At 40.0% G+C, this 16,239-nt stretch overlaps 2 protein-coding genes across 2 annotated transcripts; one reads left to right on the forward strand and one right to left on the reverse strand.

Annotated features, from left to right (window-relative positions):
- Positions 1–3: 3 nt before the first annotated feature.
- tmem254 (transmembrane protein 254) lies at positions 4–4,031 on the reverse strand. Its single transcript, XM_052079830.1, has 4 exons — positions 3,882–4,031; positions 1,075–1,178; positions 234–293; positions 4–137 (listed from the first exon to the last, which is right to left on the reverse strand). Exons 1-4 carry the CDS (start codon positions 4,029–4,031, stop codon positions 20–22), a joined length of 432 nt encoding a protein of 143 aa, XP_051935790.1. The 3' UTR covers positions 4–19.
- Positions 4,032–6,866: 2,835 nt separating this feature from the next.
- On the forward strand, positions 6,867–10,008 carry mxtx1 (mix-type homeobox gene 1). Its single transcript, XM_052079814.1, has 2 exons — positions 6,867–8,312; positions 8,829–10,008. Exons 1-2 carry the CDS (start codon positions 8,106–8,108, stop codon positions 9,534–9,536), a joined length of 915 nt encoding a protein of 304 aa, XP_051935774.1. The 5' UTR covers positions 6,867–8,105; the 3' UTR covers positions 9,537–10,008.
- Positions 10,009–16,239: the final 6,231 nt, after the last annotated feature.

The following is a 16,239-nucleotide window of genomic DNA, read 5'->3' on the forward strand; positions in this document are numbered from 1 at the left end:
GAGTTTTGTCGAGGACACATCAGTGCTGTTTGCGCCGCGCTGGGTTGTATTTGATGAGCAGGCCCAGTGAGGCAAAGCCGAACACAAAGGTCTGGAAGAACCACAAGCAGCTGGTGGGCATGGTGATGCCTTTGTTGCTGAAAACACCAGATGACACATGCAACGTTTCAAATTTCAGCACGTTTCCACTTTACCCAACAGCATCACCTAGTGGATAAGCTCTTCTTTCTTACCTGCAGACTTTCAAGGAGACCAAGGCCTCAACCAAATGGATCGCGCAGGTCGCCCACCACCTGGAAAAGCATTTCAGATCTAATTCAGAATAACTGAATCTACAGTATTTCATTTATAAAAACGTTGTTTGTAAAGATAACAATATCTAAGCAACCTCGCAGAATGCGGCATGGAAGCAATTAAACAGCTACAGTTTATTTGGGGTCATTGCGATGCCGCTTCAATGGTGGCAGGTGGAAGCCGACTCGAATTGGACACGAGTGTGAACACACATCTGCACCTCTCCAAAATTGGGTGTGCACACTTGTGCAACCACGTTGTTCCTTCTTACTTCTCCTCTGATCTGAAAGATTTTATTTTACCACACGAGTTCAGTGTGTTCGAGGTGACCGTGGTACTTTTTTAAAGATTTTTTTTCTTGGTCTCCTAAATAAATAAACAGATAGTGACATATTTATCATCACTATCCATTGACTAGGAGGCGCGGGGTGAAAAAGTTGCCCATCGAGGAGTCACGTAGGACAATTTGCCAGGCAACAGCAAGTCACGTGCTGAAGCCAACCTGAAATCCGATTTCCCAGCAAACCTATTGTTGTGTTTATTGCCACACTCTCCCATCGTGTGACAACAAAGTGTGCTGGGGGGGGGGGGGGTGTTAACGACCTGGGAAGCATCGCTGATTAAACAATGTACAAACATGTGACATCGCCTTTTGAAGACAAAAAGAAGCATCACAGATTTCTAATACCCCCAAATGGCCATATAAATGATTTGGCTGATGCATCGTCACCTGATGCTTGTTATTTAGCTCATGGTGCACATTTTAAGCTAAGCTCTTACCCTTTGTACAAGACGCTAGCATGGTTGTCAACAAGATATCGGCAGAAGGTACCAAATGGGCCCAGGAGATGGTATGGTATGATTTCAGGCGCAAACACGATGCACTGCAACAGAAAGTTATTCATTATTTTAAAAAAAAATCATCATCAAAATAAAATTTAAAAAAACAGGCACACAGCAAATTAGAAAGTCATGAAATCACTACGTGACTAACTGCCAGATATGCGAACAAGTTAGTTTGCTCAACAAAACTCATGTTCTTTTTTAACAAGTGGAAAAGCCACAAGAACATCTGACGGTCTTCCTGTCTTAACCCATCTCATGGTGAAGGCAAAGCAACACTAGTCACGTTTGTTTGTTTTTTGCCACGCTTGAAGCAGGTTGAATGCAGATGTCGAGCATGACTGCATCAACTGAATGTAGAGCAAAGTTCAACCTTGTTTTTTCGACCGGACACTAAAATTTTACATTTGATGCACCTCGGGAGGCCAAAGCAGCTCATTCAGGCCATTTTGGACATGCACGTTTTTGTAGCAAAATGTGTTCAGATATATAATGGTCTTATTGAAAATCATTTTGATGAGCAATTTAATTTTTGGGTGGGTGTGGGGGGGGGGGGGGGGTTGTGGTTTGCAGTTGTGAGAAATAAACTACAAATACTTCGACTATACTTAAGTAGATTTTTCAGGTATGTGAATTACGCTTGTGTTTTTCCGATGATTTTCATTTTTCTCCCTACTTCTTCGAACGAATGTTTCCTTTCTACTCCTTGATTAAAACAGCCTTTTTACCTTTTTTTCTAGAACTTCCATGAATGACGACACAACATAAATAGGGAGAGGTTAAGACTTGATTGATTTAAGATCGCGAGGTCTTATGAGGCGACAAAACAGGGACCACAGCAAAAGGGTGCAACATGAGCTGGTGAGTTTTTACCGCAATGGAAACAGATTTGGAGAAGAAAGGTTTTCTCCATTCATTGCCTCATTTAATATGATTGTTGATGTTGGCGATGAAATTATTCGTGCTGAAGGTGTTGTCTTGTGCCAGCCTAAAACCCACCAGCTTCTGTTGTTAAATTATTATTCATCTAATTGCCCTCCAAAAAATTAAAAAAAAAAAAAAACCAGACAGGAAAGGTGTATTTTTACAGTTAGTAGCGAATTTTGCAATATTTTGTTTTTTAACAACACAAAGCTATGGGAACACATTTTGATGGCATTAGCTTTTTTTTGTTAAATTATACTCTCGGTAATTAACAGCTTCTTTTAATGATAAACAGATTTGTGTCTCGAAACAGATTTTTCATTTGATTAGATTTTTTAGATACATTCTCTTTTTGTGGTACAGCACTTAGCATGGAGCGATGCCTGTTTGAAAGTGCTCTATAAATACAGTTGAGCAGTTGAGTTGTTGTTGTTTTTAAGATTGACCTACAAAAGCTTGCACCACACATATTTTGCCATGAGCTGGAATTTAAGAACATTTCAAAATAACTGATTCCATCTGTTGCTGCCTACAGTAATACTACTGAATGCAAGGCATCTAAAAAATTGACAAATGTTTCAAGATAATTGCTTTTAAAATGATGTCCAATTTATTAAAACGTGATTTATTTGAGAAAACCGTGGGCAAATTCGGAATTAGCACAAAACAAGTATTAAGAAAAGTTTACTTGCATCTGTGATAAACACATTTAGTGAAAATAAAGGGCTGACCTGTGTTATCAATTTGAGCACTATGACATAAAAAGAGAACTATTATCTGTGGGCAGTTTTTGTATGCAATTATAAAAACCGCTATTGACAGTAAAAAAAAGTTATATGTACTATACTTTTAACTTTTGCAGCGTACGCACACTTCCAAGCCAGTTACCTCCTTTACTTGGACTTGGTTTGGTTTGTCAGTACTTTCACGTTTAGCCCACCAATCTTTTGATGCATCTGCACTTCTACTCAAGTACGACTTTTTCTACTACAAGTACGACAGTGACTAAGCATATGGAATATTTATAATCATCTATAATTCAAAGTTGAGCTGGTGGACCTCATGTTACGTCCAACGTGTGACAAATGTGCCACGTGTGCTGCTGCATCTCAAAATACAAAAGGTCCATTGGAAGTTTGGGCTCCTCCTGTACAGCTAACTGTTGGCCACATCTCGTCTAAATTCCAACACTCAACTAAAAATAAACTTTTTTTCAAGCTAATAATTATGAATGAATTAAGGACAATGAGTTGTTAAGAGTATTTAAATCACATATGAACAAATTTTACCGTCAGTAGATTCAATGCAACCACATACTTAAACGTGGAAAAGCGCAACAAAGGGACAAAATGTGTATGACATCTGCGCAATCCTGTCATATTTTAAACGAGCCAACACTGAAAGTATATAAAGTTTTGAAGGAAGTTTATCCGTAGACGAAAGGCTTCTGGCTGACTTGTAAGCCGCAGGAAACCGAGACGTGTTCACTTGCAGTTTGAACCTTGCGCAAAATTCAAAATCTGTTTTCTTTCGATACGCCACAGTGAACTCGATAAGATAAAACACACTAACGATCTCCAAACAATGACAATGGCCTCGGAAGCCATTGTGAATCTGTCACAAAATAAGAAACGGTACATGAGCACGAGAGAAATATGTATAAATCACAGAAAACCCTACATTGGTCTCATTCGCTTTAAATGTGAGGTGTGGTATCCTGGGTACATTTAACGCACACAGGCAAGTCAAAGTGAAGTTCGCAAAGACAGCAAACATCACATTTACTTCAAATTATAGTCTATTTAATTCGTCTTACTTACAGCAAAATACCCCACGCCGAAAATAATGGAGACAATCCAAAAGAGGCTGGTTCTTTTAAAATAATCACTTCCATCACTTTTAGCCATTGCTGCTGTTGCTGTTGCAACCGTCAAATATGTTCGTCTAACACTGGAACGGCCAGCCTGCATGCAGTGTATTTTGTATATTAGGGACGCACTTATAATTTACGAAGCATACACGCACGGTGAGATATACGATTTGAACTGTAACATTGATCAAGCCAACTGTTTATTGAAACGTTGTTTTTATTAATTACAATGTTTTCAATGTATTTACAGTATTTTTGTCGAGCAGGAACACACCCGTTGAAATAGCGCCCCTTGATGGTTGTGAAAATATCGCCTGCACTGATACAAAGGGTCCTTGTATGTTTTAAACCGTTACGGCGACTTGCGACGTTGAGTGATTATGAACATCACAAACTATACTTTAATTAATTGTTTATTTCAAAAATTGTGTTGAGATGAGATTTGCTACGAACCACGCCATGCCAAAACTTTATCGCACATTTACCCATCCCAAAAGCAAATGCGGCAGTGTAAAGACATTCCCATACGAAAACAAACGATTTCTTGCAATCCGGTCCAATAATGTTTTCTGTATCATGTAGCAATACTTGTGGCTGTTTAATTTTGCTCTACCCGCTGTTATCCCGTTGAGTGTTGCAAGGGTGGAACAGGATGTTAAGATAAGGCTGTCCGATATCTAAACACTGTTGATTTGCGGCTTCACATCAAAGTTACTTTTCACAAATCGGGGTTTTCTTATATATATAAAACCCAACTTCTGTTATGTTTTAGTACGTAAATAAATTGATTATGATATATACTGAATCAGTGGGACATTAGCAGCTCTTAAGATTATGGATGAAAACCTATGACTGAATTAATAATGGTGATATTTCTTGTTAAATTGATGCAAATGTTACAAATCAAATGGAATGGAAAACAGAACGTTGCAAAATATATGGGAATGTTGAAATATATTTTACACAACCCCCAAAATGTTTGAGTGAGTCATACATCCATCACATTTGTTAAATGCTCAGACGGTGTAACCAGCGTCACGTTATATTGAATCACTTGATCACTGTATGTAAACTTGGCCGTAGCACTTATTTATTCTGTAAGACTCTTTCCCATGCTTATTTAAAGACAATAATGAAAAATCTGAAAATCATGACCATAGCTGTCATCTTCCTAGAATAATGGTTTTAGAAAATGAAAATCAAATAAAAACAAAAAAAAGATCAATAAAAGCCCCCCCCCCTTTTTTCAATAAAAAAATAAACAACTGGTCTACAGAAAATTTTAATCTAAGATGGCTTTACGCACCCCTCAAATGTATTCGTGATGTCACTTGACAAAAAAAATCTTTACTTTTTGTCGAACACATCTTTTTTTTATGTATTAATTTATATTTTTTAAGTTTGACTTAATAAAACATGTGCAAAACGAATTTTACCACGTGTTGTATTTTATAACTATGAAATTCCAGGATATAAAATCCACATGAGCCCAACCCTTAATTCATAAATATTATTATGGATATTATTATATTTCATGTTATATTTTTGTATGATTATTATCATTATTATTATTATTATTATTATTATTATTACTATGGAATCATGGTGTGCTAGGTTAAAAAATAATTAGGGTAGATTCGGAATCAGCACCACAAAAAAAAATCAAGAAAAGTTTACTTTCATCTCTCATTTTAAAAATATCAAAATGTTTTGAACGGTCTAATATTATTCCAGCGGTAAGATTGCATGATCTATTCAATTGGGGATCTTGGCCATTTTAGCAGAGGGCGCCGCCCCACAAAAAAATTTGTCAAAAAAATAAAATAAAATAAACAATCCTTGGGCCATTATTTCAGGAAAGTAATCATATCCTCATATTATATTATGAAATCGCGGTGAGGTTTGAAGTGTTTTGTGGAGACTCTAAAACAAGCAAAATGTGGCTCTGATCTCTGATAGGATTTGGCTGGACTCTGTAGTGAGTTAGTGGGACTTTGAGGAGCCATCTCCCCTCGGAGACATTGATTCCAGTGGTTACTCAGATAAAGATTCAAGATTGTGTTCGTTTGTTTAGGTACCATGGGTCACCTACACACTGCACTGTTTTCTACTACATGTCCAAATACAACTTTGACCTTTAGCATTGTGTGGCTTTACACTGCGTTCTTTCTCATGGGCTTCTTCATGCTTCTGGCTACACAATGTTGACAACATACACATGAAACATCAAATCTGAAACATGGCATTAATCACTTTCTGGAAGCTTTGCGCATTCAGGTAAGTTAGCGACAATGCGGGTTAAAGGTCAATGAATTTGCACACAACCCGGCCAAAGCCTGGACATGTTAAAGCGCTTGACAAGCTTGCCGCCCAATTGGATGAGGGTCTTCGCTGTAATGACACTGCACGGAGGGCCAGGTAAGCATCCAGTTAATCAATGAACAATGAGCCACCTTTGTCTTTGCTCTTGTGATAGCAGCTTTCTGCTTTGCATATGAAAAGAAAAGAGTAGCCATTGATGGGCTTCAAATCACTATGTGACATTATGTTTTTTGCCACCCGAAACTATCGTTGCTGATTAACGTGCAGCGGGTTGCAAATCTCCCGACATGTGTTTGTGTTTAAAATTTGTCACATGACTGTCAGGAGCCATATTGGGAATTAGGGGACGGCTTTTTGATACATGCAAGCATGTATATACTAGCTATTTCATGTTTGCAAAACCAAGAAGGAACTGTTGCCAAATGCTTGATGTGGTATGGACATGCCGAGCATGCATGACAACCCCTGAAGCCTAATCATGTATGATAGAATAAACTCGAGTGATAAATGTTTACCACCGCTACTCCTGACAACGATCGCAAATGTAGCCACGATACTACTCAAAACAGTAGTGAGAAATAATATAGCTTTGAGTAAAGCAATATGTGAATGAATGTGGCAAATTAGAAACAGTACAAAGTAACAAATGTCAAAATGGAAATGTGAACAGTTTTTTGAATTGGTTTTAATTTTTTAAACTTAAAAACAATAGTTTTATTGTGAATAAAAATGTTTTATTTTTGTGTTGTCAGGCCATCTGAAAACCGTTCACATAATTTTCTTTGATAACCTGTACATTACCTTTACTGTACTTAACCTGTACTGTCCTTTAACTAATACCCAAATACTGTTTACCCAACATTAAGAATGTGAGCAGAAAGGTTTACAGAAGAGAAATGAAACCCTTATCTCAGCTATTAGTAATAATTCCACAAATTAGGTAGCATTTTGAATGAAATGCAGAAGTGCTTTGCAGTACTTCTATTGCCACCTTATTTTCTGATATGTGCAGGGCATCCAAAACACAGTCACGGCAAAAAAGCCAACAGCTGCAATGAGTACTTGATGTTAAGTGGTATCGATGAGTCTATCCGTCAAAGTTCCTTTATGTCACATTTGCTATTGACCTTGAAAACACTTTGATAAAGATGGAGTGATAACGAGGGACTTTTTTTGGGGGGGGGGGGGGTGAGGGGGCACACTTCTTCTGCTGACCAACTCTCTCCAAAGAATAAACCCCACCCCAACATTGTGTCGCTGCTTTACCAAGTCCTCAGCTGATCAATATATAAGGTATCCTGACATAAGCAGTGGACACACAGTGAAGGCACACACAACCACACTGACCTCTGTCACATCAGACGTCGGTTAGAAATCCATTTGTGTTCAGACCGTCATCCATTTAAGCGCTGCCATGTGGAAGGACTCCAGCAATGGTAAGAGCAAATACAGTACATTGTGCTTTTTTTTGGGGGGGGGGGGGGGGGACATTTGTCTTTTCTTGCATCCCAAAGCACAGAAAAACATTAGTTTATATGCACGTGGTGTGGATCTCAAGTCTTGACCAGCGTGTTTAGTATTAGGATGTTCAATAAGGATGGGCGAGAAGTTGGCAATATATTGAATTGTTCGATTTTTATATGTGGGTGTCTAAAAACCCTTTGCAACCTTCACTTTTCTTGTGCATTATAAAACTGCAAGCATTCAGTTCTTTCCGCTGACATTTCAATGATTTTCCATATTTTATGCTAGATCTGTTTTTTTCATGGCTTCACGATGCACATTAAAAAAAAGTTCTAATTTAGCAGTGATAAATATCAGACAAATTAAGTTTTGATATGGAGCTTCTCTGATGCCATTCCCCCCCTATTCAGATGATGCCAGACCCACGGCCTCCAGCAGCGCCTCGTCTCGCAGCGCCAGCCGCAGGAAGAGGACCAGCTTCTCCAAAGAGCACGTGGAGCTCCTGCGGGTCACTTTCGAGACCGACCCATACCCCGGCATCAGCCTCAGAGAGAGCTTGTCTCAGACGACAGGCCTTCCAGAGTCCCGCATCCAGGTAGGGCACAAGCTTTCATTGTGTTTGGCATCAAATATTTTTCCTCAGAATTTACCAAGCAGTGTAGACGATGCAGTTCAGAGTCTCTGGGTTTTCAAGTTAGCTTAAGTTAGAAATGCGATTCCTCGCCTGGCACCATTGTCATTACACGCTTACTTTTAATTACACGTATTACATTATTACTGTGATAACCAGCGACCCCATAAAAACTGGTCAGATGACGTAGAGCAACCACACATGTTGTAATGTATACTCTTATTATCGGAAGGTCTGTTTCCAAAAGGCATTGAATTGATACTGCTATCACTTCATTTCTTTCAAGAAAAGATGACACAAGCACTTTTTTTATCAAGATTTTGTTTGAGGTTCTACACGGCGCAGCGACTCGGACAGCTGAGAGTCCCTTGATGTGAACCCTGCTCATTTCCAGAAAATGATTAACAGAGCGAGAATGACTTTGTTGATCTGTTGCTTTTTCAGATGTAAACTGTTTTTTTTCTGTTCCTCTCCGCCCAGGTTTGGTTTCAGAACAGGAGAGCTCGAACGCTGAAGTGCAAAGGGGTCAAGAAAGGCCTGTGGCAGACTGACAGTCCAATTCAAAATGCTCAAGCTCCACATCAGAGTGGGCAAGTCTCTTTGGGGCGAGAGGGCCCCCCGCCGTGCTACCCCACACGGGTGAAAGAAGAGATGGAGGAGTCCTGTTTTTATGGACAGTGTCCTCCAATGTACCCCACTGTTGAGGAGCATCAACACTATGGCTCTATGTACGGTCTTCATCAGAGCACACCGCTGGGCAACGGCTCCAGCCCGCGCCTGAGAGGCTACTGGTCCCAGACATGCGCCCTGACAGACGCAATGACCCCGTTGTGGTCTCCTGCTGAGGGCCGCAGCTGCAGCTCAAGCGTGTTCGCCTTCATGCGCCCAGAGCAACAGAACTACACGGCCCGCACCGGCTCTCACTCCACTAATCCCGACACACCCGACTCGGGATACTGGGATGCCAGCCTCGACAAAAGCCCCCCAGCAGAGAGTCACTACTCACAGCTGGATGGTTCGTGGAGTGTTCCGGAAGGTTGCAGGGGGTCTGGATTTTCATCAGTGGTTCAGCATGCCCCCTTGCCTGAGTTGTCCCTACAGGAGATCCTGGGGGAGCTGGATGAGGACTGGCTGGGCGGGGAAGGATTGGACAGCCACAGTACTCATGACAAAATGGCTCTGTGCTGAGGATTCTCTCAGCGGACATTTGAAAAGAATCACAAATCATATATAGTCTTTGGTTTTCTTCTGTTTTGTGTTGTTTCTGAGGTGTGTGCATGGTAAAAAAAGCGCCAACGTGTTACCAATGGGATCAGTATTATCCAAAGCCCTTTTCACGTTGCATGTTATCACTGTTGTATTTATTGATTGCGCCTCTATTTATTATATTATTTATGTTTTTCTGCACTTTTATATAAATAAATCATTTTAAATAAAGAGCAGCACATTTTTTTTTGTATGAATGTATTTATTGATAGACAGTACAATGCATCCATTCTCCAATCAGCTTTATACTCACAAGGGTCACGGGGGGTGCTGGAGCCTATCCCAGCCGTCTTTGGGCAGTAGGCGGGGGACACCCTGAACCGGTTGCCAGCCAATCGCAGGGTACACACATATGAACAACCATCCTTGCTCACACTCACACCGAGGGACAATTTAGAGCAGGCATGTCCAAAGTCCGGCCCGCGGGCCAAATCCGGCCCGCGGTCAAATTTCATCCGGCCCTCGGCCCCTGTCATAAAATCAGTGCCGTCTGGCCCGCAGGTTGGGCGCAATGGAACACGTGTTGCATTGACTGAGGTCTCGTAGACTGGTGAGTGATGTTTCATAGAGTACTGCTTCCCTCTAGTGGCTAAATGAGTAATAGCATTCACTAAATGAGTAATAGCATTTAGACACTAGAGGGCATCACTCACGAGTTAACAAGACATCACTCCGTGTTTATATTGACTGATATGTCATATTTCAAATGATCCTTGCAGTTGTGGATATGTGTATTGCTTGTTCATTTCCCTGTTGTTCGAGTCAAAGGTTTTGTGACTATTGAAAAGTCATGGTGATACATTTTATGTTTCAAATCAATCAATTTGCACTCAGGAGACTTCTGTTTAAGAAAAAGTCAAGTGAATAAGCAGTTGCATGTGATATACCTGTTTCAAATGAACCAAAAGAAATTCTTAAGATTGTTGAAATTAAAATAAAAATGGAAATGTGAAACAGACTGGCTTACTAAAATTTGTTGGACAATATTGTTGTTCAATGTAAAGAATGTCAGCCAAGGTCGGCCCCCCGACATTTTACCACATAAAATTTGGCCCCCTTGGCAAAAAGTTTGGACACCCCTGATTTAGAGTGTTCCATTAACCTGCCATGCCTGTTTTTGGAATGTGGGAGGAAACCGGAGTACCTGGAGAAACCCCGCGAAGGCCCGGGGAGAACATGCAAACTCCACACAGGAAGGCCGGAGCCGGAATCGAACTCTGCATCTCAGCACTGTGAGGCCGACGTACTAACCTGTCAACCACCGTTCCACCTGTACAATAGATTTGGTAAGCTTAATGCTGACCCAAGGAGAATAAATAACACATATTATTCATACCACAATGAACGTTTACAAATAACCACTAGATGGTGCCTGTGAATAAAACCCAATGCTGTTGTCGTCCTCCTGTGGGTCTTTGCTGTTTCGTCCTCTCGAAGACCCCCACCCCCTTCCCCCACCCCTTTCAAACGATGACGATGAAGTATTGGCAGGTATACTTTAAAAGTACCGTATTCCGAAACAATTACTAGTTACCTGTTTAAAAATGTAGTTAGTTACGTCATGCAAGTCCCGTAATAAGTCATGTAAGTTGAATACTTGCACTTACTTTTAGATGACTCCAACACCAAGTATATTGAAAACATTCAAACAGACAAAACTATCTGCATTACAGTATAAATATTTGTACAAATTTGTCCAGTCTTTTCTGTCTGATAGATAGATAGATAGATAGATAGATAGATAGATAGATAGATAGATAGATAGATAGATAGATAGATAGATAGATAGATAGATAGATAGATAGATAGATAGATAGATAGATAGATAGATAGATAGATAGATAGATAGATAGATAGATAGATAGATAGATAGATAGATAGATAGATAGATAGATAGATAGATAGATAGATAGATAGATAGATAGATAGATAGATAGATAGATAGATAGATAGATAGATAGATAGATAGATAGATAGATAGATAGATAGATAGATAGATAGATAGATAGATAGATAGAGTTAACTTGTGATGAGTTATTCACTTAACTCCAGGAAAGCTTGTTTTGCCAACAAGTTTCAAATGGCGAGGCGGATACTTTTATCAATTTTTTTTCTCTGCATGGCAAAAAGCCTTTTTCTTCACAATATGGATATCTGAAACTAGCATAGTTATTAGATCATTACAGAGCACCAGCAGATGCAAGCATTAGCTTACATTCACTGATTAGATTAGCGCAAGATAGCATTTTTCGAACCTTGCTTCAGCCGCAGTGCATATGTTTCGAGGTGGGGGTAATTTTGTAATTGAATGCAAAGTGCAACTCGCAGCTTCTCAGTACTCCATGCTATTTCTTTCTTTGCCTGCAGGCCAGTCCGTGCAGGGTTGTTTGGTTGACACATTGCATATTTTTTTCAAACCTTTAAAGGAAGAAGCCCAGTGTCTGAGGATGTGAAGCTTTAGACTTGAAAGTATTTCCAGCCAAATTTGGAATGTGCTGTGCTCAATGCTGGCCTCCTGCCTTCATCCACAAGATGATGGGAAGAGAGTTGTCCTTTTGTTCCCCTCTGGTGGTGGTTTCTTGAGCGAGAAAAGGCCTCACAATGGGAGCATGACTCCTCAATGTGCTCTTCACTAAAGATAGCTCAACACAGGAAATAGTGCAGACTGTCTAATGGATGCTGGACAGGTGTTTTCCTTCTCCAGTGGTCAGCAACCAGCTGTCCTGAGTAGTTTTAGTCCATTATTTTTCATTGACTATGAAAAGTACACTTGTATGACAATTAAAATGTGTTTATTTTTTAATTTTTTTAATGTTTTAACATCGAGACTAAGTGCCCAAGAATGGGCTGTGTTTCACTTTTGGCACGAGCCATAATTCTCCACTTCTCTTCCTTAACATTTGAGAGACTGTCCACTTTATATCACTGAAGCCTGACCGCTATTGATTTTAATTGACAACTGACAGAAGATGACAGAGACAGCTGAAGTCAAAGTTCAAAGTGTAAAATGCTCCCATCCTGACCAGCCAGTTTGCAAGTAATCCTCCAGTTGACCACATTTTCAGATCTGTGTCATCAAAGCAAGAATCCCCTGCTTGAGTGAGCTACTATCCCTTCAGTAAAGCACTGGGAGTGAAATAAACCAATCGATCAGTCAAGCTGCTGTTCGTTCCATGGGGATCAACACAAAAGTGTGAAAATAATGAGTTTTATTTCAGTTAGAATTAAACACCGCTATCCTGTATCCGCTTTAAGTCTTTAAAAAATAGCAGCAGGGTGATTGTTATAAAGCAAATAGAAATTCAAAGGCATACACCAAACCCTTTCAAGATGTTTGCCTCCAGCATGCGCAGAATGGACTGTTTACAATATTGTGAAAATGAATGTGTACCTAGTTAAAGTCAATGTTCTTCCATGGAGTAATGAATGAAATCGACAATTTCTGAAATTAGTAAATCACATTTACATAGCCCTTTTTCAAAACACTAAACAATACTTTACACTCCAAACAGATAAGAGTAGTAGATAAGAGTAATATAATTGCAGAGAGCATGCAGGAAATGGGGGTGGGGTATCACATAACTATGTTATTCGGAAACAAACCACTGTTACTTTCAGTGTTCAACATTCTTCAAACACACACAAACACAGATTCACACACATTAACACGACTATTTGGTGTTTGTCAAGCATTTCAATTCACATTTTTGAACTTGTCACGGCATCGATGGACGATCATGGCACATACTCACGTACAGTCAGGATGTATTAACACCATGTATTAACCATTTCTAAGGGAATCGCAATTCTAGTTTGCATCAAACTACAATGCACACCATACACGCACATATTTTATTGAAGGGAAACTAAGGTCACCGAGACATATGAGTGATGGTCCTCAGCTGTTTGCAGTACCGGGCGATGAAGGTTAGGATCACTAAAAATAAAGCCTGTAATTTCACCAAACCCTCCCAGGGAGTTGACACCGGCCGCACGCTCTAATTTAGGAGCTCATCTGGGCTCTTTGTGATTGCACTGCTCCACTCTCGCTTATCTACTGCCTGTGTCCAGACGGTGATTAATGTTGCTCACAGACAGGTAGGAAGTGCATGTCAACGTGCATGTCCCCACATATGTTATTTATAGGCTAAAGCATGGACTCTGCAGCAATACCTGAAACTGAATAGGGAGTAGTGAGCGGAAATACTCTTGTTTGCCTTTCTTCAAATAGAACACTAAACCCCTTGCAGAGCAGACAGCTCATATAAACGGATGTCATGCCTCTGTCCAAGAGCTTTATTTTGTTTAATCGCCTATATTCTAATGTTGATTAAATCGACGCTAAGAATAATGTCATGCCATTGTACATCTAAAAGTATGCCGATATCACGTGCATGTTTTGACTGTCATCTGTAAATGTTTCCAATTTGCGGGGGAATAAAACTCCCAAAAAGCCGCAGCCTCATCCAAAAGAGTTGATATTTAAATGTCATTCATATGAGAAATGGGAAGGCCATACGTTGTACGAAGCACCTGCGCTGCATCAATAGTCAACATTGTAGGTGTCAACTCGTGACAGTAGTAGCATAAAGAAAATATCAGTGAAAAATCGATTGCAACACAATGTATGCACACGTGACTTATACAAGTACCTAAATGTTAGTGTTGTGGTACAGTGTCAAACAAAACATTTACTGTGGTATTTTTTAGGTAAAAAAAAAACTCAGTTTTATTCTGATTTTGAAAGGTTTTTTTCTCTTTTAGGAAAAAAATGGAGTTGACGGGGTAAACTTTGAACTGGTTGCCAGCCAATCGCATGGCACACAGAGATGAACAACCATCCGCTCTCACAATCACACCTAGGGACAATTTAGAGATTTCCATTAACCTGCCATGCATGGTTTTGCAATGTGGGAGGAAACCGGAGTACCCGAAGAAAACCTACACAGGCACGGGGAGAACATGCAAACTCCACACAGGAAGGACTTAGAGCAGCATCAGTGTACACCAGTTTGGTAACACCTGTACAAAAAATTATGTATTTTACAATATTTTAACTTACTTTAAATTGGGCCACTTTTAGAAGTCATCAAAAAAGAAAAAAGAAACATTCGGCGGCTGTACTAGCAAATGAAAACCACTTACTTATTGGCAAGATGACTGGATGGAATTTGCCCCCTAAAAAGTACAGCTGATGAGACGATGATTCACCTTCACCAAAATGATGGAAAAGCAAGAGCTTAAAAAAAGTACCTGCTCATGGTCCTAAACATATAAGCTCATCCGGGGAGGTAATTCACAGAATAAAATAATTGGCCTCCCTATTCCAATGATTTTAAAGGTGAGTGTACTCTCCATCAGTGGTACCGAACCACTGGGCTGCGGACCGTACCATCCTATGGGACATTGGGTACCAGGCCACACAGAGAGACAGGGAAAAAAATCGCACTTTAGAGTCCGACAGAAGTTTTATTTTTAAAATCAGTTGCATTCACCTGCACCTCTGCCAGCATGTCGGTCACCAGACATGGTTGTAAGAAAATAAGCCAACAAAGTAGCAAAAATGAATAAAAACGCTCTGGAAAGCTTCTTTGGAAAGTGGAAACATCAACAAGTGACCCAAGTGATTCTATGCCCGCTCTGCATAATATGAAATCTTCAAAGCTGTCAAAAAACAACAACATCAACAAGATGCAACCTTGCTTCTATTTCCAACCTCCTATATTTGTCAAGCACATTTGTCTTGAATGACAGTGACCACAACAAAATGATGCAGTAGACTGGATAGACCTGTAAGTAACACACTTAAGGTGCCCGTAGTCTCCCATTACCCAAGATGAGACCGGTTCATCAAGATGAATTACAATAGCTAAATTCACCATAACAGTGCACTGTATTCTTCATCATTTGTTTTAATCTATTTCACTAAGATGGGGTCCGTTGTTGTATACTGTGTGTGTCTTACGGTGTCCACTCGGTGACAATGGTGGTAAATTCAGTTGCTTTTCTAGAATGTTAACGGTATTAGTGTTACAATTGCACATCCTTCGTATTCATAAAACACTATTGATTACTTTAGCCAAAGGGAATAATACCATTGCGGTCATAAAGCAGTAATGGATTTATTGGTCCATCTATCCTCATAAATCGCAGAACACTGACTTGAAGTGGACGTGGCTTGATGTGTCAAACCCAGCATAGAGAGAACTGTGTCTCCAATGAAACAAACACCTTCAGCTGGAGTACATGTATGAGGTAATTGTTCATGTTTGGTCACATGACCTCCTGCAGCAGCTGTCAAATACAATGATAGCAGGAGAATCCTTGTCCCCGCCCCCTGCAGCTGATAGGATTGCTAGCAGCAGTCTAGGGACTGTTAACCAGGATGCCATCCCATACATGCACACGTTCAAGCTGACAGTTGGAACAAGGATATACAGGTATAGTACTGTACATGTATTGATCATTCACCCAACCAACCATATGCCTCAATTTACTGGTGATCTGAATTTCAATTTAATATGGACAGTCGGTGGGGTATACAACTTGAAATTACTAATATCCTCTTATTCAGAACACATTCAGGTGCACTGATGGTTTGAAAAATGCAGATTCCTACAAATTT

The sequence above is a fragment of the Hippocampus zosterae genome, chromosome 11 (assembly GCF_025434085.1).
Source record: "Hippocampus zosterae strain Florida chromosome 11, ASM2543408v3, whole genome shotgun sequence".
In the NCBI taxonomy this organism is placed as follows: Eukaryota; Metazoa; Chordata; class Actinopteri; order Syngnathiformes; family Syngnathidae; genus Hippocampus; species Hippocampus zosterae.